The sequence below is a fragment of the Budorcas taxicolor genome, chromosome 3 (assembly GCF_023091745.1).
Source record: "Budorcas taxicolor isolate Tak-1 chromosome 3, Takin1.1, whole genome shotgun sequence".
In the NCBI taxonomy this organism is placed as follows: Eukaryota; Metazoa; Chordata; class Mammalia; order Artiodactyla; family Bovidae; genus Budorcas; species Budorcas taxicolor.
This window is the reverse complement of record NC_068912.1, coordinates 43,210,454-43,237,037: the sequence shown is the minus strand read 5'-3', so window position 1 is coordinate 43,237,037 and position 26,584 is coordinate 43,210,454. Positions and strand designations below refer to the sequence as shown.

Here is a 26,584-nt window from a genome sequence, read left to right as displayed (position 1 = left end):
GTTTAAAGACTCTTCTCACTTTAAAAAAACTTTCTTTTTTTAATTTAAAAGGGTTTATGAAATAAAACTCATACTATACCCAGAATTAAGCAGTGAAAGTCAGCATGAGAAGTTTCTAACATGAAACCATTTCATTTTAGAGTATGTATTATTCAGGTGATATTCTGGTGGGAGTCTATTTTTGTGCTTTATGCAGATACTGGTTTCTGTTGATGACTGATAGTTGATACGCAGGGTTATGTTTGTCCATGAGTTGTAACCTAACAGCCTTGTACTCAGTTTGTGTGAGACCAAGGACTCAGCTTTTCTTAGGACCAAGTATTTTCTCCTTTTCCCCTTTAAAGGGTCCGTATAGACCTCCGTATGCTGAGAATATTGGCTTAGTGTTTCCTTAGTTTGCTTAAATAATCGGCTGAGCTAGTTCAGTGAGATACAACAAGCTCAGCAATATCTGTCCTGGAACATGAATGAGCTCTCCTCAAGCAGGAGAAGCCCATGGCACTGAGACACTACTAGCAGGAAATATGTGTTTGTCCTGGCTATGGTTGTCAGTTCTGGAAGGACATCTTTGCAAGCTGATCATGAAAGTTCTGTTTCCCATCCAATTAGATGGGAAAATACACATGGCTCATGTTGTCTGCAATTTTGCTAAATTACCCATCAAAGAGTTCCCAGTGGTTTCACTCTAATTGCACCCATGAGAATGGTGGAGAGAGTATTTCTGTTTTAAACTAATTCTCACATTAATAGAATAAAGTCCACTGGCCACTCACTGTCAAATCCACAATTCAAATTCAAATGTGAAACCACAACAAATGAGAGTATTATAGAGCAGACATCACCTTAACCAAGAAGCACATTTATTTCTAGACCTTGTTCTTAAGAGGATAATTTGGAAGCGATGGAGACAGAGACCTGGCATGAGGTTCTGCCTTTCTTTTATAGTTAGGGTTGCCTCCATTACTTGTTAAGCAGATGCATTGTCTAATATTCTGCAAGCCTTGTAACCTGTGGTTTATAATAGAGTCAGAACTTGAAGAACAGGAAGAATGACTGACTTTCTTTTATGGTGTGTTCAAAGACTATAAGAGACAACATACATTCCTTCTGTTCTCATTCAATTAAACCAGTAGAAGAAACCTAAAATAGACTGAATAATGCAAGTTGGTTTAACTATACAGTTGCATTTGTGGTTTGTAATTAGTCTTACCTATCTAATTTGTGATTGTTTAACACTGAATATTTTCATTTCCGTAAGCAGTTAGAACAAAAGTAGAATTGGCTGTGCATTTGAAAAATGTTTGCCTTTTTCCTATTTTAAAATTTTATTTTAAAGTTGAGTGCAGATATTGTTTTCTTAGTCACTGGTTATAATGGGAGGAAATGATTAAGAAGAAAAATGTTGCTAAAAATAAAAAAAAAGTAAGCATTTTGTTTGTGCTTGTATATGACAATCAAGGCTTAATGCTTTCTTCAGGAAAAAGCAGTTTATAAATGAAGTGCCCTGACACTTAGGAAGTCTGAGAACCAAGTCTTGCCAGGCAAGGAAGAGACTTTAAAAGCTACATGTTTCAGCTCTTTGCAGACCTTCTCACCTCATCATATGTTTTTATAGATGTTCATTTCATGGACTTCTGTGGTTTTACATCTTGTAGAAAACTGGTAATTGCTCTCCTCTCCGGAAAACAAAAAAAACCCCAACCAAACCTGGTACTCTTACTGTTTTGTTTGTGAGAAGTTCGCATAAGGAAAAATGAGTACAATGGCTCTCTCCTGGTTACTTTGTTGGAGAGCGTTGTGGGCCGATAGTGATTTTCTGACAGTTTGACAGTGGATTGATGAAACAGGTGCCAGTGCGTGTATTTTGTGGTTGTTGATACTAAGTCACCAGGACTCAGGATGCCCTTTGAACAGAAAGAACTGAGAGCAGCATCAATATCTGTAGATTAAAAAAATGAGAGGACTGAACTAAATGATGGTCTGTGTTACAGCTCTGGTGTATAGCGATCGTGAGGGATGTGTACAGCCTTGTGTTTTGATGTTTGTATGCATACATGGGCTTTGGACTAAGGTGTCAGAAATAATAGCAGTTATGGGTCCATATTCAGATGGATACAGGCGATGAAAAAGAGAAGAAAGAAATAATTTTGAGGTCAAAGTTTATCTTTTTCCTGTGGTCCCTCAATATAGATGAGTAATGTGGCAGGTACAATTCTGAACACTTTATATACATTGTTAATTCACTTAATCTTCCCAAAAAATAGCCTGCTGAGGCAATTACCGTGTTATCCCCACTTCATAGGTTAAGGAAATGGAAGCTCAGAGAGTTAATGTAATACAGCTCGTAAGTGAAGAGCCTGGCAGCGTGGCTGTGGACCTGGACTGCCTAACCACGGCACTGGGCGCCTACTTTCTGGATAGGGGATCAGTGTTCTGTGATGCGTGTTCTCACATAAAATGCTCTCTTTCCCTCCCATGTTTGTTCCTGCAGCCATCAAACATTTTTTGTGTGTGTTATGTGCCAGGCATACTGGTGAGTCTCGTAGATATAGAAGAGACAAGAAATCCTGCTCTCAGATTTACAAGCCTAGCCAGGGAGACAGACTAAAATAACCACAGACACCTGGGATGACAAATGAGGGTAAGAATTTGCAGGAGAAGGGCAGGGAGCTTTGAGAATGCACAGCAGGGGCCCGAGCTCCTCGAGGTGCCAGAGAAAGCTGCCCTCCCACAGTGACTTGAGCTATGATGCCAAGGGGAGCAGGAGACATCGAAATACTGTAGTAAGGCCAGGAAGGCTCAGTCAGAGTCTGCTGTCTCTGTGGACCATTCCCCAGCCCCCTTTAGAACCCTTGTTCTCGGTATCTCAGTACCAGAATGACAGTGTAGACTTTCCTTGTGTCCCTGTATGTGTGCAGGTTCCTATGCAGATTGTAAGCATTAAGTAGATACATGTTGGTCTTCGGTGACTGTTCGGTTCCACCTTCTGCTTCCTGCCTTTTATCTCATGTTGGGAGTGGCAGAGTGTAACTTCATAACAGATAGAGAGATGTGGGAGAATGAATGTCTCAGTCAGGTGGCATGCCTTGGCTCTCAAAATACTTTCTAAAAGCTTATACAGATCATTTGATCTAAAGCCCTTATGTTTGAAATCAATCTCTTTCTTACTTTCTCTTTTAGCACACCATTGAAGTCTTGTTTCTATGTACCTGGTTTGATGCTTTCATATAGCTGGGATCAGAAAGTTAATTTCACTAGCTCCTCTGGGCATTACCGCTAAAGTTGTAGTGATACATTTAAAAAATCTCATTCACTGAATATTAAATAAGCTGAATTAACCCCCTAGGGCCAATGTAGTCTTTGTATTTTAACAGTTTAAAGTAGTTTATATTCACTAAACATATATGTATTTATTGAGCATCTGCAAAGGAGGCTTTGTAAGGCTTATAGACGTATGAAACACTTGGTTATTGCGCTTAAGGAGCTTCGTACTTAGGCTAAAGGAAAATAATTGCAACAGAGCTGTGAGGGGCCCATCAGGAAGTGGTCAGGAAGGCCTCTGGGGCTATGCTGCCTGACTCCACTGCACCCTAGCTGTGTGGCCTTGAGGCAACTGATTCTTTGCATTTTGCGTGTAAAATGTATGTTGTGCTTGTGAGGATTAATGATCCATATTATGTAAATTGCTTAGAATAGTGCTTGACTCATAATATAAACTATATAACTTCTTGCTTTTATTATCATCATTGTCATGGTCATTAGAAAGAGTAAGGGGAAGGGTTTCTGAGCTAAAGGAAAAGGCATCATGGAAGTAGTATTTGAGTTAGCTCTAACGAAACAGGAAGGATTTTAATAGGCAGAGAAGGTGTGGAGAGGATTCCAGAACAAACCTCAGATGCTAGAAGGTATCAAGTATGATTCGGGAATGGTGAGGAGTCCAAGCTAGTGAATGGGGTTCATCTGAGGAACAGTGACAAATTCACCTGGAAAGGTGGATTAGAACCTTATCTTGGGGAAGGATTGACAGTCTGGCTGGACTTTTGAGCAGAACTGAGTCTCTCAGGTTCTGCTTTAGAATTATTGGAGTAGGCGGGAAGTGGGGGCAGAGAAAAATGGTGTGAGTCATAGTATATGGAGATAAGGGTTTGAAATAAGTTGATAATGATGAAAAAAAGGTCACGTGCATATCTGCTGGTAAAGAATGAAACTTAAAATTCAGGGCCTCTTCTGTGCTCAGAACCCTAGTGGTGGTTATGTATTAATAAAATTTGAAAATATATTTGTATCCTCTGTTTCTTTCCCCAAATAATATGTTTAAATCTCCCAAAACTGCTTCCATCCCATAATTGAAAGAGACTGGAGAAAGAATCAGTCTATGTATTGATTTGATGAGGGTGGGTAGAGTGAGAGAGGCCAGCGTTAAAAATGACTTTTGAGATTTTATCTGAGTGATGGGGAAGAACCTGATGGGAAAGAGGGATGATGGGGAAGTCATTTAGAGAGCATTGGTCTCAAACTAAGTGAATGTTCCAGACTGGTTAGCTTCACCAGGCCAAGCGACATTTTCTTTCCTTTTTTTTTTTTTTTAAAATATCTCTGCACATCCCTATCCTCAATTGCTGTTGTACAAGTGTGATAATTTCAAGTTATATGAGGCTGGAGAAAGGAGTCTAAAGATGATTGCTAATTAATAGGCTAGAACCCAAAGCACATATCATAGGGACTTCTTTGTAATGTCCACATTAAGTATGCTGTAACTAGGCTAAGCCTAGTTTTCTGAAACCTTTAAAGAGAGTCCCTCCTTTTTGGTATGATTCTTCTATATCCAGCAAATCTTAGTGCTTCTAGACTATTTGCAAGTTGAAACATCTGTTTTCTGGAATCATTTTATGTCCTTTTTCATAAACAAGTAAAATGTTAAATAACAGGAAATCAAAAGCCAAGATTGAAGAATACTGTCTCAGATGGCCAAATTGAATCTTCAGGAGTATTTTTACTTTCCAGATCACAAAATATAAATATAATTGACAGAGACACTCGGGTTTCAAAAATGAAATGTTTTTGAATTATGGGTATGTGTGCATGTATGTGTGTGTGTGTGTGTGTGGGTGAGTGGGTGTTGGCTTTGCCATCAGGCTTTTTTTGGGAAATAATAATACCTAAAAACAAAGTTAAAAACAGTAAGATCTGAAGCAAATATCTCTGGGGAGGACCATTAGCAAATTCATGACTTCTGTATTAAGCCATGTGTTGTTTAAAGAATCATCCCTTGTATATCAGATAGATTAAATTATCTGAGTAAGAAAAATTGTTGTAAATTCCAAACTGCTTCTGAAATTCACATGTACCATTTTTTGACAGGCTTTAAGAATTTAATGACCATAGGATATAGTTTAAAGAAATGATTTAGATGTATTTGCAGATTAGTTGTAAGAGGATTTTGTTTAACTTACCAGGTTGGTCTACTGTTCTATGAAATTAGTCCAAACTTCATATTTGTTACAAATATGTGTGTCGTGAACACAAACATTTTATTTAACTTTTTTCTTCAGTTTTATTGAGATATAACTGACATACAGCACTGTTTCAGTGTATGACATAATGATTCACTCACATACATCATGAAATGATTATCACTGTAAGTTTAGTGAACATCATAGTTTCATATAGATACAAAATTAAAGAAATAAAAAATTTTATGATGAAAATTCTTAGGATATACTCTCTTAACTTTCATATATAACATATAATAGTGCTAATTATATTTATCATGGTGTACATTACATCCCTAATATTTATCTCATAACTGAAAGTTGGTACCTTTTGCCTGCCTTCATTCACTTACCCCTCCTGTCAGCCCCCACCTCTGGTAACCATAAATCTGATCTCTTTTTGTATGAGACATTTATTTTTCAAGTATAATGACTTTCAATACCGTGCTACTTCCTGTTACACAGCATAGTGATTTGGTATTTCTATACATTTCAAAATGATCACCGTGATAAGTCTAGTTGTGGTACGTCACCATTCAGAGATGTTGTGGTTGTTGTTCAGTTGCCCAGTCGTGTCTGACTCTTTGCGACCCCATGTGCTGCAGCACGCCAGGCCTCCCTGTCCCTCACCATCTCTCGGAGCTTAGCCAAGTTCTTGTGCATAGCATTGGTGGTAACATCCAGCCACCTCGTCCTCCAACACCCTCTTCTCCTTCTGCCTTCAGTCTTTCCCAGCGTCAGGATTTCTTCCAATGAGTCAGCTGTTCATGTCAGGTAACCAGAATATTGGAACTTCAGCTTCAGCATTAGTCTTTCCAATGAGTATTCAGGGTTGATTTCCTTTAAGATTGACTGGTTTGATTTCCTTGCTGTCCAAGGGGCTTTCAAGAGTTTTCTCCAGCACCACAGTTCAAAGGCATCAATTATTCAGGGCTCTGCCATTCAAAGATACTATATATTATATTCCCCACATTGTACATTTCATATGCATGGTTTATTTATTTTGCAACTGGAAGCTTGTGCCTCTTCATCTCCCTTACCTATTTCTTTTTCTTCCCTCCCCACTGCCTACATCTGTAGCAACCACCTGTTTGTTCTCTATCTATAACTCTGTTTTGTTATGTTGTTCCTTTTTGTGTTTTTAGATTATTTGTATAAGTAAAATCATACAGTATTTGTCATTCTGTGACTATTTCACTCAGTATAAAATTCTCTAGGTTCATCCGTGTTATTGCAAATGGCAAGATTTCATTCCATTGTGTGTGTATGTGTGTGTGTGTGTGTGTGAGACCACATCTTCTTTATCCATTTGTCTATTGATGGGCACTTGGATTGCTTCTCTATCTTGGCTATTGTGAATAATGCTTCAGTTAATATAAGAGTGTATAGTCAGTGTATAGTCTTTTCAAATTAGTGTTTGTGTTTTCTTTGATTAAATACTCAGGGATGAAATTTCTGGATCATATGGTAGTTTTATTTTTAATCTTTTAAGGACTCTCTGTACTGTTTCTCATAACTGTACCAATTTATATTTCCACCAGCAGTGCAGGAGGGTTTAGTTTTCTCCACTCTGTTATTTGTTGTTTTTTTGATAATAGCCATTTTGACAGGTGTGAGGTGATAATCTCATTGGGGTTTTTATTTGTTTTCCTTGATGACTAGTGATGTTGGGCATCTTTTCATGTGGCTCTTGGCCATCTGAATGGCTTCTTTGGAAAAGTATCTATTTAGATCCTCTGTCCATTTTTTAATTGGGTTGTTTATTTTTTGGGTGTTGAGTTGTATGAGTTCTTTGTGTATTTTGGATATTAACCCCTTATCAGATGTATCACTTACAAATATCTTCTCCCATTCAGTAGGTGGTCTTTTTGTTTTTCTGATAGTTTCCTTAATTGTCCAAAGCTTCTTAGTGTAATGTAGTCCCGTTTATTTTTGCTATTATTTCCCTTGCCTGAGGAGACATAGCCAAAAAGATATTATTAAGACCAGTGTCAAAGAGAGTACTGCCTACATTTTCTTCCAGAAGTTTGTGGTTTCAAGTCTTATATTTAAGTCTTTAATCCATTTTGAATTTATTTTTGTGTGTTCTGTGAGAGAGTTTTCCATTTGGATTCTTTTGCATTATAACTATCCAGTTTTTCCAACATCGTTTATTGAAGAGGCTGTCTTTCCTACACTGTGTATTCTTGCCTGCTTTGTTGTAGATTAGCTGCCTAGAGGCACTTCTCACAGAATTAGAATAAATAATTCTAAAAAATGTGCAGAGACAAAAAAACTTCAAATAGCCAAAACAATCTTGAGAAAGAAGAGCTAAAGGTATCACTTGCTCTACTTCAGGCTATACTACAGAGCTATAGTCATCAAAGCAATGTGGTACTGGCACAAAAACAGACAGACACACAGATCTGTAGAACAGAATAGAGACCTCAGAAATGAACTCATACTTGTATGTGCAATTAATTTTCACAAATGTTTTTTATTTTTAAGAGTTATATATTTTAAAATTCATTTATGTGTAGACTCTGGCAAGTGATACTAGTTTTCCATTTATAGAAATGGTATAAACTACTTTAGAATGAATTAAATTAAAAGATTGTGTCTATTTATAAAGAGAAGAACATAAATGGAAATGATAATACATGGTGCTCTGTGTGGTGGCAGAAGTTGAGAAAGTTGGTGCATAATTAGCTGAAGTTTGTGAAACATTGGCTTATTGGAAAATAATATATATTATACTTGCTTATAGTACTGTAATTTTAATTAATTGTTAAATAAAAACCTCACAGCTATTGGTCATACATATATGTTAGAATGTTAGCTCTTTAAGAGTCTTTTATTAAAAGTTAAAAGAGTTATTTGGATCTTGGTATGTGGCATCAGTGTTTTGTGTGTGTGTGCCCTTAGTTGCTCAGTTGTGTCCAACTGTTTTCGACCCCATGGACTGTAGCCCGCCAGGCTCTTCTGTCCATGGGGGTTCTCCAAGCAAGAATACCAGAGTCGGTAGCCATGCCTTCCTCTAGGGGATCTTCCCAACCCAGGGATCAAATCCATTTTTCCCACATTGCATCAGTGTTAAGGAAGCAGAAAAAAATTAGTCTAGTTGGTTGACTCCTAAATATGGGCTCAGCTGATAAAAAATCCGCCTGCAAGTGGGAGACCTGGGTTCGATCCCTGGGTTGGGAAGATCCCCTGGAGAAGGGAAAGGCTACCCACTCCAGTATTCTGGCCTGGAGAATTCCATGGATTGTGTAGTCCATGGGGTCACAAAGAGTCAGACATGACTGAGCAACTTTCACTTCACTAAGTTAGTTAGGCGTAAGAACATATATATCAAATGTGATTCTATTGAGAAGAGTTATAGGACTTCCCGGCAAAGAGTGGGAAAATTTTATAAAAGGCATGCACGTACTCACTGATTTCAGGGTAAATTGTTAAAGGGCTTCCCTGGTGGCTCAGTGGTAAAGAATATGCCTGCCAACGCAAGAGATGTGGGCTTGATCTCTGGGTAGGGACGATTCCCTGGAGAAGGAAATGGTGACCCACTCTAGTATTCTTGCCTGGGAAATCCCATCAACAGAGGAGGCTGGCAGGCTACAGTCCATAGGATCACAAAAGAGTTGACACTACTTAGTGACTAAACAACAACAACAAGACCAAGCACTGTACAAAGGGCTTTTGTTAAATTTTATCAATCAAAAGTCGGGGAAGATTCTTCCAGTTTGGATTCATATATGCTAATATCTAGTGAGAAGAGTATTATTGTTTTTTCCTGAGAAACAGAAAAAGAAAATCAGGATATTTGGAAGATGCTTTGGTGTTAATTTTATTCAGCAATTACTTTTAGAAATATGAGAGTATCTGGGGACAATTTTTTGAGTATTAGTTAAATATAGATTTTATTTTTAGGAAGATACACATTTAATACTTTGTAAATGATTTAGTTATTCCACATTTAAAAAAATAAATGAATATCCATTAGTACAAAATACAAGAAATGTGAAGATAGTAGAAAATCTAAAGTCCTCCCTTCTCCCACTAATCCTTCTCCAGCCCTATTCCTTACACACAACTCCTATCAACAGTTTGAAGTCACATAATTTTAAAAGCCAAGTGTAACGGCTTTTGTACGTTGGAAGAGTAGGGGCCTCTGTTGTTGTCCCAGATCCTGCTTGCATTGCCTGCATCGTATTTTTAAGCAGGTGTGATGTGTGGAATTACTGGGGGCTTTGGACCCAGATCTGAATTGGAATTCTGACTGCATCACAGAGCAGCCATGAGAGGTTGGGAAGTTCCTTACTTTCTGAGCTTCAGGTTCCTCAACAGCAAAGGCTTAATGCATTTGTTTTATTTCTGAATTCTAGTCTTTCTCTCTGTCTCTTTTTAATCAGTGACATATCAAAGAAGGCCTGGCATAAGAATCCACGACATTTTTTTCTCTTGGAAAGATGGAATTTGTCATTTTAATGACCCCCATGCATGTATTCAGTGATGCACTGCTTTATTAGAATATCTCACCACTCTCCTAAGTACCTATCATCAGGCTGTAAAACGACATTGCATCTACCTGCCCCTGGAATATTCCTGGAATTTAGATGGCCTCTGTTGAGTTTCACTTTGCACTTATTAATGATTTAGCACTGGGATAAAAATAAAAACAAAGACTCTCATCTTACAGTGTGAGAGTATGGGTCATGTGTGCTAAGTCATGCAGGTAAGATGAGCAGCGAAACTCAGTGGGGTAACCGGTCTAGAGAAGTCTTTCATGTGGGCTGTTAACTCCCTCCTGTAGAGTGATTGCCTCAAAATTAAATGGAATCAATGTAATTGCTCCTGAGAAGGGAAATGTATTTTGCTTTTCAAAGATGGTTGTATAAGCTTTAATTATCTAGTCCAAACGCAGGAGCTTTCTGCAAACAGCCTTCTCTTTTAGCAGGCATGGTCAACTTGCAAATAACTGCCGCCTCTTCAGGCTTGAAAAATCATTCATTATAACCAACCCTGTTGAGTATTATATAATCTACCCATTAGGCAGCAACAAACTCCTTAATGTTGGTTACTCAAAATGGTTTTTAAAGCTAGGGTTGGTTTAAGTGAATTTTTGTAATCATTTTAGCTGCAACTTGAGATGTGGTTCTCCACTGGTGGAATCTGTCTCCTGTCTTGATCATTCTTTTACCATGGTTTCATTTTCTCTGCTGTTTTTGTTTCATATTCAGTTCAGTTTGTTTGGTATGTGCTTTATCAGACCTTGTTTACTTGTCATAGGAATATGGAACTTTCTCAATAAAAGTTGGAAGTATTTTTTATATATTTATTTTAGCTTTCTATTTTTAGAGAATTGAGTTGTTTTCTAGTCTTGAACTTACTAATAATTAAATACGTGTAATATATTGCTACTGGAATAGCTTAAAGCTCAAAGAAACTTTGTAAGCAGAGAATAAACCTTACTTTTTAAGAACTGGGACTCTTGTCATTTTTGTTGTTGAAATGCATAGTGTTTTTTGTTTAATTTTTGTTTCTTGGCTGTTCTATGTGGTATTTAGGATCTTAGTTCCCCAACCAGGGATCCAACCTGTTCCCCCTGCACTGGGAGCATGGAGTCTTAATCACTGGACCTCCAGGGAAGTTCCATGCATACGGTTTTGATGTTGGGACATATTAAGGAAATAATGTCATTAATTCTAGGTAGAGAGGATTTTAGGGATCAAATTTGATTCAAACTCTAGAGGAAAAGGATCAGAGCTCTTGTCTGAGAATTAAAATATTAAACTGCACTTAGAATAAAATCAAACTCTCATCATGGTTTGCAGGGCTCTTCAGTGACTTTCCCTTCTTCCCCCTTCCCTAGCCTCTGATCCTCTTTGTCCGGCTCACCAAGCACTGTCCCCACTCAAGGACCTAGCCCTTTCTGTCCCCTCTTTCCCTTAGCTATTCTATGGGTCTCCTCCTACATCTTGCCCAGAGACCCCTTCCTGACTACTTTGAGGTATTAAGTAGGTCTTCTCTTATTCCAGGACTCTGCTTATTTCCTTTTCAGCACTTATTTCAGACTACATTTATTTTTTAATAAATAATTTATTAATTATTGTTTTTGCCTCTCAAGAACATACATTCTATTAAGAAAGGTGGCAATTCCTCATATTTTTCATCTATTATATATAGTCAATAAATTGATTAAGTGGAAATAGTTTACTGGTTTTAAGAACTCTTTTTTACTTGTTTCTTTATTTAAGATAGTTTATCCTGCTGGTCTGGAGGGATTTTTTTTTTTTTTTTTACTTTATTTTACTGTACAATACTGTATTGGTTTTGCCATACATTGACATGAATCCACCACGGGTATACATGCGATCCCAAACATGAACCCCCCTCCCATCTCCCTCCCCACAACATCCCTCTGGGTCATCCCCGTGCACCAGCCCCAAGCATGCTGTATCCTGCATCGGACATAGACTGGTGATTCGATTCTTACATGATAGTATACATGTTTCAATGCCATTCTCCCAAATCATCCCACCCTCTCCCTCTCCCTCTGAGTCCAAAAGTCTGCTATACACATCTGTGTCTTTTTTGCTGTCTTGCATACAGGGTCATCATTGCCATCTTTCTAAATTCCATATATATGTGTCAGTATACTGTATTGGTGTTTTTCTTTCTGGCTTACTTCACTCTGTATAATCGGCTCCAGTTTCATCCACCTCATCAGAACTGATTCAAATGTTTTCTTTTTAACAGCTGAGTAATACTCCATTGTGTATATGTACCACAGCTTTCTTATCCATTCATCTGCTGATGGACATCTGGGTTGTTTCCATATCCTGGCTACTATAAACAGTGCTGCGATGAACATTGGGGTACATGTGTCTCTTTCAGTTCTGGTTTCCTCGGTGTGTATGCCCAGCGGTGGGATTGCTGGGTCATATGGCAGTTCTATTTGCAATTTTTTAAGGAATCTCCACACTGTTTTCCATAGTGGTTTGGTCTGGAGGGATTTAAACATCCTTGACATCAAGAGCCAAGCCAGTATGTTTTCCAGTGCTCTTACCTGCCTGCATTTCCTCGCATTTCACTGTGATTTTATTGATTGTTTAGAGAGCAACATAGGCATTCCTCAGAGCAGAGAACTCAGCAGATCTCCCATGGGTCCTGTACCCTGAGATGTCTTTCAGAATTCACCAGGAACTAAATTACTTCACAGCAGATCTTCTGTGAAGGACAGAGAACTCTATATTGGTCTTTGGTGAACACACAGTTCAATCATGGAGGTACACTTATTCTGTTCCCCAGAGAAATCCCTGCCATTATTTCTGTTCAATGTGCCTTTAAACAGCCCTGGATGGCCCCTTTATGGGTTTGTCCTGTGTCTTTTGGAGAAGGAAATGGCAACCCACTCCAGTACTTTTGCCTGGAAAATTCCATGGACAGAGGAGCCTGTTAGGCTACAATCCATAGGGTTGCAAAGAGTCAGACACGACTGAGCAACTTCTTTCCTGTGTCTTTAAGCTCTTACTCATCCTTGAGCCAAAGGCTGCTGTTCAGCTTTAAGCTGAAAAGGAAAGTTTGGCAGCCTGCTTGCTGTCTAAAGATCAACATTATCACCATGACAGTTGTCACATTCAGAGTGAAAGAAGGGAAATGCAAATTTGGCGAGTAATTAAAATTAACTTTGTGTCATTCTTTGGTCTATTCTAAATGTTGCTATTTATTTGTCTTAGGTAATCTATTTAAAGAAGACACCAGAAGAAGCCTACAGAGCACTCCTATCTGGTTCAACCCCTCCCTATCTTCCATTCAGGTATAACTGTTTGTGAGACTTGAGCTATGGCACTTTGCTAGACAACTCACTATTTTAAAGTTGGATTATTTTGTTTTTTAACTGTATTAAGACGATGACTGTGATGTTATGTGGAATGAAATGAGACTCGTGTTTATTATTTCAGTTATTTAGAGATCCCCTCCCCATCTAGTAAGAATAAAATAGCTTTCTCTTTTTAGGAATTATTTTTTTCCTTGAATTCTTTCTATATCTTGATGATTTAAGCATGAAGAGTACCTGGTTTATGACCTAATTATTTATGACCTGGTTTATGACCATGTCAAGATTTGTTAAATTTCAATAATCTGGTAAAGAATCCATCTGCAATGTGAGAGACCTGGATTCGATCTCTGGGTTGGGAAGAACACCTGGAGAAGGGAAAGGCTACCCACTCCAGTATTCTGGCCTGAAGAATTCCATGAACTGTATACTCCGTTGAATCGCAGAGTCGGACACGACTGAGTGACTTTCACTCATACATCATTGATTCATTGATTCTTTCCTTCATTTTGTGAGCATTGATTGAGCTCTGACCAAATGTCAGGGACTGGAAATATAGAATGAGACCCTCAAAGTACCTTCTCAGATGCACGTCTTTAGTGGGGACCCTAAATCACTTGTTCAGCAGACACATCTAGCTTCCATCCTGAGAAAGGCTGTCTCTCATTACAGTGTTGGAAAACAATATTTTGTAAGTGTCATTTGAAGATGTTTTAAAATTTCAGGTAAACTTGAGCTTATTTGCAGAGTAGAAGGGAACATATATCAGAATTTCCACAACAGACCTCTCTGATAGAATTGGGAATGATTCTAATATTTTTCCTTTTTATTAGTATACAAATCTACAAGCATATGGATTGCTTATTATTGTTACTAATATAAAAATTACCAACAATAAAGAAACAAAAGAACAGAAAAAATTGAGGAGACCTCTTTGTCTTCATTACTCTTCTGGAAACTCACAGAAAGCAGGTCCCAGTGCCTCACACTTAAAGGTGCTTTTGGTAAATATTTATTCTAATGAATAAATTAAGGCTGAATCCTCTGAGATTCAGAGGATTCCCACCTCTGTTTCTTGACCACAGAAGGGAGTATTATTAGACACAGGGTGGGTGTCAAGGTGGAGAGGAGGAATAGGGGGTGACAGTGCCTAGTATGCTTCAGCTTCTCAGTGAAAGCAAGGGGTAAAGTACTGGAATTGGGACAGTGAGAGGAAAATATCCTCAAGCAGCCCAGAGGATAAGCTAGTTAGACATTGAAGGGCAGATAAAAGAGGGCAGATTATGAGAAATGCATGTTAGTTGCTCAGTTGTGTCCAACACTTTACGACCCCATGGACTGTAGCCCGCCAGGCCTTCCTGTCCATGAGATTCTCCAGGCAAGAGTACTGGAGTGGATAGCCATTCCCTTTTCCAGGGGGTGTTCCCAACCCAGGGATCAAAGCCAGGTCTCCTGCATTGCAGGCAGATGCTTTACCACTGGGCTTCCCTCGTGGCTCAGTTGGTAAAGCATCTCCCTGCAATGCAGGAGGCCCAGATTTGATCCCTGGGTCAGGAAAAGATCCCCTGGAGAAGGAAATAGCAACCCACTCCAGGACTCTTGCCTGGAGAATTCCATGGACAGAGGAGCCTGGTGGGCTACAGTCCACAGGATTGCAAAGAGTAAGACCCCGTGATTGTACGACTTTCACTTTCACTTTTCTTTACCACTAGCGCCCCCTGGGAAGCCCAGGATTATGAGAGGAGAGTTTTAATGGTGATGAGAAAGCAGTTATTTATTTCCACTCCTAATGCCTTCTAGAATTTGAAAGTTCTTTGTACAATATAATTCTGCTTTTTGGAAAAGCATAATTGTTTACCATAGCCTGGGTGGTTTATTTCTCATGGTTCTAGAGTCTGGTCAGTGATCAGCATGGTCAGGTTCTGGTGAGAGGCCTCTTCAGGGATGCAGCCTGCTCACCTCTTGCTTGTCCTCACATAGTGGAGAGAGGGCAGAAAAACTCTCTGGGGTTCTTTTTTAAAAGAGCATTCATCTCAATCATGAGGGCTCCACCCTCATAACCTAATTACTTCCCAAGGTCCCACTTCCTAATACAATCCTATCGGGGGTTAGATTTTCAACATATGACTTTTGGGGGACACAAACATTCAGTTCATTGCAGTAATGATAATATTAATTACTTCCTAAATTCTAAGCAAAGTGGTTAAGAGTGTATGATTTGAAGGCAGAGACTCTGCCTGGGTTTGAAGATTTGTTCTGCTCTTTTCTGTATATAGTAAGTAAGTACATGTAATTTGGGCAAATTACTTATCCTTTCTGAGTTTCAGCTTCCTTTTCTGTCCAATGGCTTCAAGGCTATCTTGGTGATGAAATGAGGTAATGCTGTATCACTGTCCTGCTGCAGTACCTGGTTTTTGTTTTTCTTGTTGTTGTTAGTACTATTACTATTTATTAATAAGACATAAGGATTATCCATAGGATATAAAATGAATAGGAAGTGTTTCTAATGATCACACATTCTAGTAGGGGCAGGCAGCTCTATAGGCACATAATTAATTATTAAAAAACTAGGTTGTATAAAAATAGAAGAAAAGATTCTGACAGAAATGTGAGAAAGTATCAGACTCATTTAAACTGAACTTTTAAAGGGTTTGGAGGTAGAGAGTGGAGGAGGGAAAGTTTGCTATGGGCATGCCCTGCTGGACAGTGCTGGAAGGCATTGTGTCTGAGACAACTTCCACCATTGGTAGGAACCATAGCATCCACGGCGAGAAAGGGGCCAACAACTGTGAAGGGATCATAGATGTACTTTTCCTTGAGACAGTGATGATTCTTTAATTTTTTTTTTAAAATCAGAAAAATATAGTTTTTGTTGTTATTTTGAAAACAGCACATTCACCTTGGAATTGTAATGCTGTAACATTGGTAAAATTATAATTCCAGTCAATAGGCCCAGTGGGCAATGTGTCTATTCAAGCATTTTAAGTGGAAAATATATATTCATTTTTACGCTTTTAATGTTATCCACTTAAAATTCATGGGAGATGTATTTGTTTCACAAGCCAGATGAGACTTGTTATCCTTAATTGTCAATTTAGATGAAGATATTGAGGAGGAGAAGGAAAGAATGAATTCTTCCTCTAAGCATAACTTTATTTTAGCTTATATGTGATAGGTAATTAGTTTCCTGAGAACTAGCATTTTTCAATAATTGATAAGATTGGAATGGAAGAAAAAATAGTAAGAAAATTATTACTACTACATAGAACATAGAATTAAATCATAATTTTTATAGTTGTAGCCTATTTTTCCAAATTGTTTTTATTTAAATATTTGAAAATATTTATGTGGTTAAATACACTAATGTGGTTTAAATATTTTTAAAATATATAACAAGTTATTATTGAAAAATCTCTCTCCTACTCTTGATTCGTATCTATCTGGTCCTTTCCAGTATCTTCTGGTATTGGCTTATTCTATATCCTTCTAGAGTTTCCTTATGCATATATAAGCAAATAAAGATATTGCTTAGTCTTTTAAGTCTAAAAAAAGTCTTATTTTTCCCATTTTATCACAAAATGTGACATATTATATGTACTATTCTGCATTTTGATTTTTTTCCCCTTAACTCATCTTGGATATCTTTTTACAGCAGTACATAGAGAGCTTCCCTCCTCATTTTGTCATACTGCTATATGTACAAAGTGCATTTAACCAGTCTCTCTCAGGTGGACATTTAGATCATTTCCTGTCTTTTAAACTGTAGCTTTTTAACTCAGATGATCTCAGATGTCTTTTAGAAGAAACTGAGATAATACTCTGGAGAATATGATAGCATTGCTGTTAGACATAAAAAGTTTGAGTAATTTGTTTACCTGAAAAAAAGAATGCTTAACACAGGCATCAGACATTTTTTTCTTAGTTTAGGCACCTATTTCCAACTAAAAGTTTGATCTTGAACATATTGTATGTTGTATTTTTTGATAACACCATAAGTTGTATTTATATTAAGTTGCATTTCTAAATCCATACTGTTTGTAAATCATATATTTGAAGCAGAAAATACCACACAATGTGCATTTATAATTCAGTGGAAAATTTAGTTGAAAGAATACTATTAGTTTTCTGGAATTTTATTATAGAAACAGTTTTTTCTCCTAATACTGAGATAAGATGTGAATTGATTTTAGTCTACAGCCCAGATCAACTTAAGGCTGATGCAGTACTATTAAGAATCATTTTTATACTAGTTCTGGTGAGCCATCATCACCTTGGCCTTCCTTTAATCTAGGTTTTCATTCCATTTATTGTTAAATTACAGTTCTGTGTTCATTCTCTAGATTTTTTAAAAATCCTTTCTTCATTAATGCTTTTGCATTAATCTGCATTGATTCTGTATTAATTTGCATAATTCTGCATTTATCTTTCTGCATTAACACTTCTATTTAAAAAACAGGAATTTGCAAAAGGAACTTCTATTTAAATGTGATTGTTTTATCGTCTAAGAATTAAGAAAAACGAAGACAGTTTTGAAGGCCTGTTGAAGTGTGAATGGTATCTTTAAATGCCCTCTTTACTGAAATGCCTGTGTTGCTATTTGTGCTATACATAGTTTTAGTGTCTTTCTAATGAAAGTGTTTTAAGGTTTAAATTTAAATAATGCTGTTCTTCAACATTTTATTGATTTAACAAACATTTATTAGAGCAGTCTCTTCTGTAGTGACTTGGCTCATTTTTCTAGAGAAGCTTGGCAGGTCCTGTGCCTATAATTTACTATTACATTTTGTTCATGAGCCATTACGTTTGTTACATAAACCATGAAAACAAATGTCTTATACTGTGATTATTTGTTTGCAGAGCTGACTCTCCATCAAATATAGCAGAGTCTTCTCTCAAGGACTGGGATTGGACTCTTTTTATTTGTGTGCCAGGGAATAATACATACCCTAATTAATTTATTGCTTTTTCTGTGCATGTCACTATGATAGTCTATGGATTTAAAGGTTATTAGGATAACCAGATGGAGAAGACAATGGCACCCCACTCCAGTACTTTTGCCTGGAAAACCCCATGGATGGAGGAGCCTGGTAGGCTGCAGTCCATGGGGTCGCCAAGAGTCTGACATGACTGAGCGACTTCGCTTTCACTTTTCACTTTCATGAATTGGAGAAGGAAATGGGAACCCACTCCAGTGTTCTTGCCTGGAGAGTCCCAGGGACAGCAGAGCCTGGTGGTCTGCCGTCTATGGGGTTGCACAGAGTCAGACATGACTGAAGTGACTTAGCAGCAGCAGCAGGGCAACCAGGTACCTGCTCTAGGGAACTCAATGTATAGTTTGTATATGTGTAGGTATGTAAAGTAGTTAAAGGGTCTCATTAACGTTTGGAATTAGGAGGTGTGGGAATATTGAGGAAGGAGGTTTAACACTGGAACTGGAGATTGGAGATGTTAGAGATAGGTGCCATGAATGCCTTTCACCTTAAGATGAAAATGGAGAATAAAAATGCAGGAATTGGTTTTAGGTGCTGTAATTTTTCATTTGTATGTCATAGATTATTTTTTTATAATGATAAGTTAGGTAGGATACTGTATAATATAATGTTTGCAGTGTATTGTTTTAACTAAAAGTACTATCTGATTGAGTTTTTCTATTTGTAAACTCTTATTTTTTAACTTATGAAAATGTAACACATTTATAGGAGACTTGGAAAATACAGAACAAAGTTACATAGTTCCACTATATATTACAGTTATTTAAGTAGATAAATTAAGATTTTTAGTTAGAGTTTCAATATCAACCTCTCAAAAATTAATAGAATGAATATACAGAGAAATAGAAGGATAGAGTAGACCTGAAAAGCACTATGAACCAATTCAACATAAGTAAGATTTATACAATTTTTACACAATGAGTGAGTGAAAGTTGCTCACTTGTTTCTGACTCTTTGCAACCCTATGGACTATACAGTCCATGGAATTCTCCAGGCCAGAATATTGGAATGTGTAGCCTTTCCCTTCTTCAGAGGGTCTTCCCAACCCAGGGATCAAACCCAGGTCTCTCGCATATCAGGCGGATTCTTTACCAGCTGGGACACAAGAGAAGCCCTGCTGCTAAGTCACTTCAGTCGTGTCTGACTCTGTGCGACCCCATAGACGGCAGCCCACCAGGCTCCACCATCCCTGGTATTCTCCAGGCAAGAACACTGGAGTGGGTTCCCATTTCCTTCTCCAATTCATGAAAGTGAAAAGTGAAAGTGAAGTCGCTCAGTCGTGTCAGACTCTTGGCGACCCCATGGACTGCAGCCTACCAGGCTCCTCCATCCATGGGGTTTTCCAGGCAAGAGTACTGGTGTGGGGTGCCGTTGCCTTCTCCGAGAGAAGCCCTAGTAGGATACAAATGCTATTCAAGTTCCTACAGACAACAAACTAGGAGACACTGGAACATATCCAGGGATATAAGACAAGGTGCAAAATTTGATGGTCTGAAGGTATTTTAATCATGCAGAGCCTGTTCTTTTATCACTATGGAATAATGTGAGTTTTTCTATTTGGATTTATCTTACAAATTGTAAATAACCTAGCTTAAAATTCACTGAAGATGAAGCAAATTTAAGAAAAGGTTTAGATAGATTTACTGCTTATTCTTTTTTTCCTTCTAGTTTTATTGAGATACAATTGTATACAACACTGTATAAATTTAAAGTGTACAGCAAAATGACTTGACATCCATATATTGTGGAATAATTACCACAGTAAGTTTAGTTAACATTTATTACCTCAGGTAGTTACAATTTTTTTATGATGAGAACTTTTAGGATCTACTCCCTTAAGAACTTTCAAATATGCCATACAACAGTGTTAACTCTAGGCATCATGCTGCCCTGTATATCCCCAGTACTTGTTTATCTTATAACTGGAGGTTTGTACCTTTTGACCATCTTCGTTCGATTCTCCCACTCCTACCTCCGTTTGCTGCCTATCCTTGATTACTGTAAGTACAGTAGACTTCAGTGGCATTTACATTTCTTCTTGGTGTGACACTCAAGGGGTATTTGTTGTGATGTTATGTCTGCAGTTTTAGGGTGTTCCATTTAATTGGAAAGTAAATGTGTCGAAAGCTATACTTCTCACTTTACTAAAATCGCCATGTATTTATCAAGAGGTTAGCTTAAAACTAGAGGAAAAGAGTATATTTCACCTACTTTAATTCTTTGAGCCCATTCATCTTTACTGTAGGCTTGGCAGTTGGCCGTCAAAGGAACAAGGGGCTTTTCATTTCTCTGGCCAGAGTCACAGAGTTTGAATTGGCGAGCCTGGTGTGAGTCTTTCTAGGTTCTCTTCTGTCAGTCATTGTATTACCAAATTTATAGTCTGTACTGTTGACCAGTCATTCTACAAAGTCATATTAATTGCAGCCTGTCTAAAGTCACATGAAATCACCAACCGTTAGTGGAATTCCTAGATTATTTTCTTGGTAAGTCAATGGCAGTGGTTTTTAAATCTGCATTTTGGGGTGTTCATAAAACAATGTTTGTGAAAACTCTCTAAATCTCTCAGAACATTGAAAAGGTAACCCGTCTAAATTGTGCAACTCTGCTTTTATATCTTTTTTTGTGCTTTTAAATTCACTTTGTACTTCTTTTTTTGTTGGTCCATATGTATTAGCTTGGTAACTTTTTGATATTAATGATTCATAAATCTGCTAAAACCCAATTTTTCTATGACATATAAAATTAAATGGGGAATACAACCATACAGAAAATAAATAACATCAGGGTCCCAGTTTCAAAGACAAATACAGAAAGCATGACTTAAAAAATAATGACTTTAGGTGCAGAGGTGAGGATGAGATAGGGTGCTATGCTGACATCCAGTGAAATAAAGCTGGTTGAATGTTGGCTGTCTTGTCACCAGTTGTTAAGTTTAGTGTGTGTTTTGTTGTTTTGTTATTTTTTTTGGTTGGTCTCATCCTGTATAGGTCCAGGAACATATTTTTGCATGGCAAATTTATTTTAGCTTGAATAAGAGGCTTATAGTCAGTGTTTCCCTAAGGTAAATTGCTTCTCATGTGTTTGTGTGCTAAGTTGCTTCAGTCATGTCTGACTGTGACCCCCAGGCTCCTCTGTCCGTGGGAGTCTGCAGGCAAGAATACTGGAGTGGGATGCCATGTCCTCCTCCAGGGGATCTTCCCCACCCAGGGATCGAACCTGTGTCTCTTATGTCACCTGCATTGGCAAGTGGGTTCTTTACCACGTGTGCCACCTGGGAAGTCCCATTTACTTGTTTTTTAGAAGTCTGGGAAGCTTTGGAGAAGGAAATGGCAACCCACTCCAGTGTTCTTGCCTGGAGAATCCCAGGGACGGGGGAGCCTGGTGGGCTGCCGTCTCTGGGGCCGCACAGAGTCGGACACGACTGAAGCGACTTTGCAGCAGGGAAGCTTTTAAAAAAGATTGATGCTGGTTCTACTCCCCAAAATTCTGATATAATTGGCCTGGGGTGAAGTCTGGGTGTTGGGATTTTTAAAAACTACCAAAATGATTCTAATATGCTGTCAAGGTTGTGACCTGCTGCTCTATAAGATTTGTTGTTGTTGTTTCTGACTCTTTGGGACCCCATGGACTGTAGCACGCCAGGCCCCTCTGACCCTCACCATCTTCTGGAATTTGCCCAAGTTCGTGTCCATTGCATTGGTGTTGCTATCCAGCTATCTCATCCTCTGACACCCTCTTCTCCTCTTGCCTTCAATCTTTCCCAGCATCAGGGTCTTTTCCAATGAGTCAACTCTTCTCATCAGGTGGCCAAAGTATTGGAGCTTCAGCTTCAGCATCAGTCCTTCCAATGAATATTCAGAATCTATTTCCTTTAGGATGAACTGGGCTCTTTCTGTTAACATTCAGCAGAACTAGCCTTCTGAAACTCTAGGGCACATTTCCTGATCCACACCTGTGTGGAACAAAATAGATCTCTGGGGATTAGAATAATAAGTTGCCATTTGTGGAAATGCTTTTGTGCTGTTTCCTTAGTCTTAGATCAACGATGTGTAAAATAGTGGTATTTCATCTAATAGGAATAGGAATCTAACAGGAACAGGAGTTTTCTCTTAAAGCAGACTTGATATCAGAAAACCTTCCTTAAGAGAAAACCCACAAACCTCTCCCTAGCAATCCTTTAATGACATTTGTTATTAAAATGTACCCATACTGTTTGTGTTCAGGGATGGGTTTGTTGTGTTTTGGGGATGACCCCTAGTGATATATCAGTTGCTGAGCAAGTAATGTGGCCCTGTCTTAATGGGAAATCTCTGGGCATGCCAGAGCTTGTAGGTCTCAACAAAGGCTCAAAGGGGTCAATCTCTTAGAACTTGGCATTAGGCTGCCTCCTTTCTTCTGAAGCAAAGTAAATATGTGCTAGTAGATGTTAGATGTAATTATAAAATTTATCTCTTAACATAAAATGTTGAACCAGATATTTGTTAGCTCAAATATGGTACTGTGATTTTTGTTTGTACTGCAAAAGGAAAGTTGTCTTTAATGCCATTTTTTCCCCCTGAGTATCAAAAATGTAGAAACAAAATTTATTTTATGCTCTAAGACTTTTCTTTCATTCTCAACTTTTCTTTATGATGGCCCCTTCTCTGCTTCTCAGTGTTGATCTTTGGAGTCATTTCTGCCTCCATGAATCTTTTTGCTTTTGATGCTTGATGTGATGGGAAAAAAATCTGCATTAGTTTTGTTTTTTTTAAAAAATAATTTTATTTATTTATTTTTGGCTGTGCTGGGTCTTCGTTGTTTCACAGGTTTTTTTTCCCTAGTTATGGTGAGCAGGGGCTACTCTCAGTTGTGGTTCGAGGGCTTCTCATTGGGGTGGCCTCTCCTGTTGCTGAGCACTGACTCGAGGGCACACGGGCTTCAGTAGCTGTGCTCCCAGGCTCTGGAGCAGGCTCACAGGCTCAGTTGTTCCTCAGCATGTGGGATCTTCTCAGATCAGGGTTCGAACTTGTGTCTCCTGTATCGGTGGGGTGGATTCTTTACCACTGAGGCACCAGGGAAGCCCCTGCATTAGTTTTGAATAGTGAGGATGGGCTAGTTTCCTGAGTCTTGAAAACAGAAGAAAATAGATTATTCTGTCCAGGCTGTTGAATCTATTCTCAACAGCTGGGGTGTATTGAGTAACTTGGACCACCATGAAAAGCAGATTTATCAGGTTTTCTTGTGAAAGTAGTAAATAAGCACCACTATTCAGAATCTGCACACAGAAACAACTGTCAAGGTCTGTATGACTCACTAAATACAAAGAAGGAAGTGAGTTATATCTTTTTTTTTTCTTTTGAAACATGGCAGTACTTCAATAGTTTGAGTTGTGAAAATTGGCTCAGATTACTTTTTTTGTTATTCCTGTTTTTATGGTTTCAGATCAGGGTTGGTACTTTCTGTAGTCGGGTAAGTGCCAAATTTTTTGTACTCTTTATAGTACTTTTCCAATAGCCAGCCTTGGTTGATGAAAGTGCTTTGGAATAGTTTGTAGTCATTTGCCTTAATGAGCATAGGTATTTTGTTGAATGCCTCATATATGAAGGACTTGTTTTCAATAGTGGAGTCAAAGACAATTTACTAGTATTTTTGTCTTTAAGCAAAGTTAAATGTGGTTAAATGGGGGACACTCAGATATTGATAAAAGGCCCAGAGCACAACTCTTGGTCTCTTTCTGGTGCCTGCTATTGCTGCTTCTAGACAGATTCTGTTTTGCTGATTTATATGACCTTTTAAGCCATGATTTAGAAGTGAATTTTTACATATCTCTGTTTCTTTAGATGATCAAAATGATTAGTTTATAGCTTTATGTTAAATCTGAAAAGAAGAGATTCTGTGTCCCATTTTTTTGTTAGGTACTGGTCGTGCTCAATTTTTGGCTCTGCCCCATGAAGCCATTTGATTTTGTTTTCATAAGTGGGAAATAGCCTTGTCCTCCCCACTAGTTCTTATCAAATACATTTTTATCTTGTAGGTCTAAATAGTATTAAACAATTGGCTTATTCTTTACTAGGGACCTGGTACATGTATATCATGGATGTGTTCAGAGACTGAAAGCCAGGTGTACTTTGGACAGCTGTATAAAGTATTTTAGTACACTGTCTAATTCCCAGGTATCCATACAAATTAGTCTAGAGCTGAATTGCCTAGAACAGTAGTTACAACCTACATGTACTATTCAGCACTTGCTATTTGTTTAGTCCAAACTGAAATAGATTGTAAGACTACCAAACACACATTAGATTTCAAAGATTTAGTATAAAAAAGTAAAATATCTTATAATTATGTTGATTATGTTCTGAACTGATAATATTTCAGACTGGATTAAACAAAATATATTATTGAAATTGTTGTCATTTATTTCTTTTTACTTTAGTATGGTTATGTAAAAATTAAAATTACACATATGGCTCTCTATTGCATTATATTTCTGTTGAAAAACTATGATCTAGATTACATTTTTGTGACTGTATATAGTTGATGATTACAGATTGTTTTATATAATTTTTACTTTGAAATGTCAGTAGTTCCCAGCCACTTAGAGTTGTTTGGGCATATGTTGAATGGTCTCCTGGTAATGGTCATTCATTCATTCATACAACAGCCACAGCATAGTAATGTGTGCAATACTGTACTAGACTCTGGGCATACAGCATAAAGAACACATTCTCTGTCCTTAGGAAGCTTGTGATCTTGTGCTGGTTGTACAGATGGGATTCAGTTCAGTGGTTGGAACAGTGCTCAGATGACCTTTGAGAACCTTTCTAACCCACTGCTCTGCAGCTGTTTGCCTACCTTGTAGCTACTTGCTATCCAGAGGATTTGCAGAGAATCATAGAATCAAGACATATAAAGGAGGCATTTCTGTTATTTCTTTGTCCATTTGCTGTAGCTCTTTTTTATTCTTTAATGGAATCTCCACATTGTAAACAGTGTAACTCTGTCTTTCATTTTTTTCTTCAGTTCAAACAACTTCATTACCAGAAATGTTTTCTTACTGTTTTGTGTAAATATGTTCTTTCATCTCTGGCTTCATCTGCTCATTATTACCATTTGCAGGGTTGCTTCATTCTGAGTGATTTCCTAGATTCATGGGTTGCAGGCAATTGTGCTGGTAAACCAGCTCTTTAAGTAAAGAGCATTTGCTGATTTCTGTGGTGTAAATATTCCCACCAAGGCTGATTTGGGCTCTCAAAATTTTTGGTTATCTAACAATTGACTCTTGAGAGCCTGTAAAAAGATAGCTCTAGGACAATCAAGTCCTTCCTCTTTGTGTCTCTTTGAGGATGGTGATTCTGGTTTTCTTTGATTTTGCTGCTACTACTTCTCTGCAAAATAAATATAACAATATGAAAATAAGCAAAAATCCCAGTTGTTTCATCTATTAAAATATTCATACACTTAGTTTCTTATTCAGCAAATATTTATTGCCAGGGATTTTTTTATAATAACTTCATAATAGTTTTATGGTTCAGTTGACTGTTATGCCAGAAGTCACATTTAGAAAGATAGAATTGCCTAGGTGGATAGAATTTGGATGGTCAAGCGTGAGGCTGAGCTAAATTTGTATTTGGATGTCTCTAGATTGGTTCTAATGTTAGTCTTCTGTATTGGGGGTTATAGACACATGATTTCTTCTTCGGCAAAGCTGAATGATTAGATGTCCTGGGTGTTTGGGGTATTACCTTATCTCCTGAATGAAGAGCATCCTTGTGTTTACCTGTTTAAGGGAGTAATGCAATACATGGTATAACTATCATGGTAGATAAGGGTTAGAGCTATAGTTTTCCCAGGCAGCATAGGATGTGCAAGCTTTTTCCTGTGGTTGATCTCTGTAGGCTTTCAGTGGTCCTTTGTGAGGAAGGTGGAAAAACACGTGTCCTCTTATTCAACTCAGAAACTATTTGTCTCAATAAATATAAATGAATGCATGCATGAATGAGTAAAAAAGCAAATCAGGAGTTCAATAAACAAATGGGAATCATAACTGCAACAAAAACTGTGGGAGTATAAAACTTTGTAGCACATTGATGTAGTGATTTAAATCCAAAGCTCTGTATAACCTCTCTAAAGTATCTGGTTTAAAATAAAAGTGTGTTTAATACCACCTGACAAAAGAAAACTGCTTTGGACATCATTGCTTTTAGATTTATTCAATCAATACTCTTTGGCAAAGAGAACAGAGGGATGATATTAATGGACAAAAGGAATTTTGGGTTAATGCAAAGAAAGTCTTCTTGTTCATG

At 37.8% G+C, this 26,584-nt stretch overlaps 1 protein-coding gene across 1 annotated transcript in view; it reads left to right on the top strand.

Moving 5' to 3' along the window:
* CDC14A (cell division cycle 14A) overlaps positions 1–26,584 on the top strand; it is a 165,321-nt gene that overhangs the window by 53,967 nt on the left and 84,770 nt on the right. Inside the window, exon 6 of the mRNA XM_052637186.1 lies at positions 13,208–13,287. Within this exon, the coding sequence (XP_052493146.1) occupies positions 13,208–13,287 (80 nt within the window). The remainder of the gene's footprint in view (positions 1–13,207; positions 13,288–26,584) is intronic.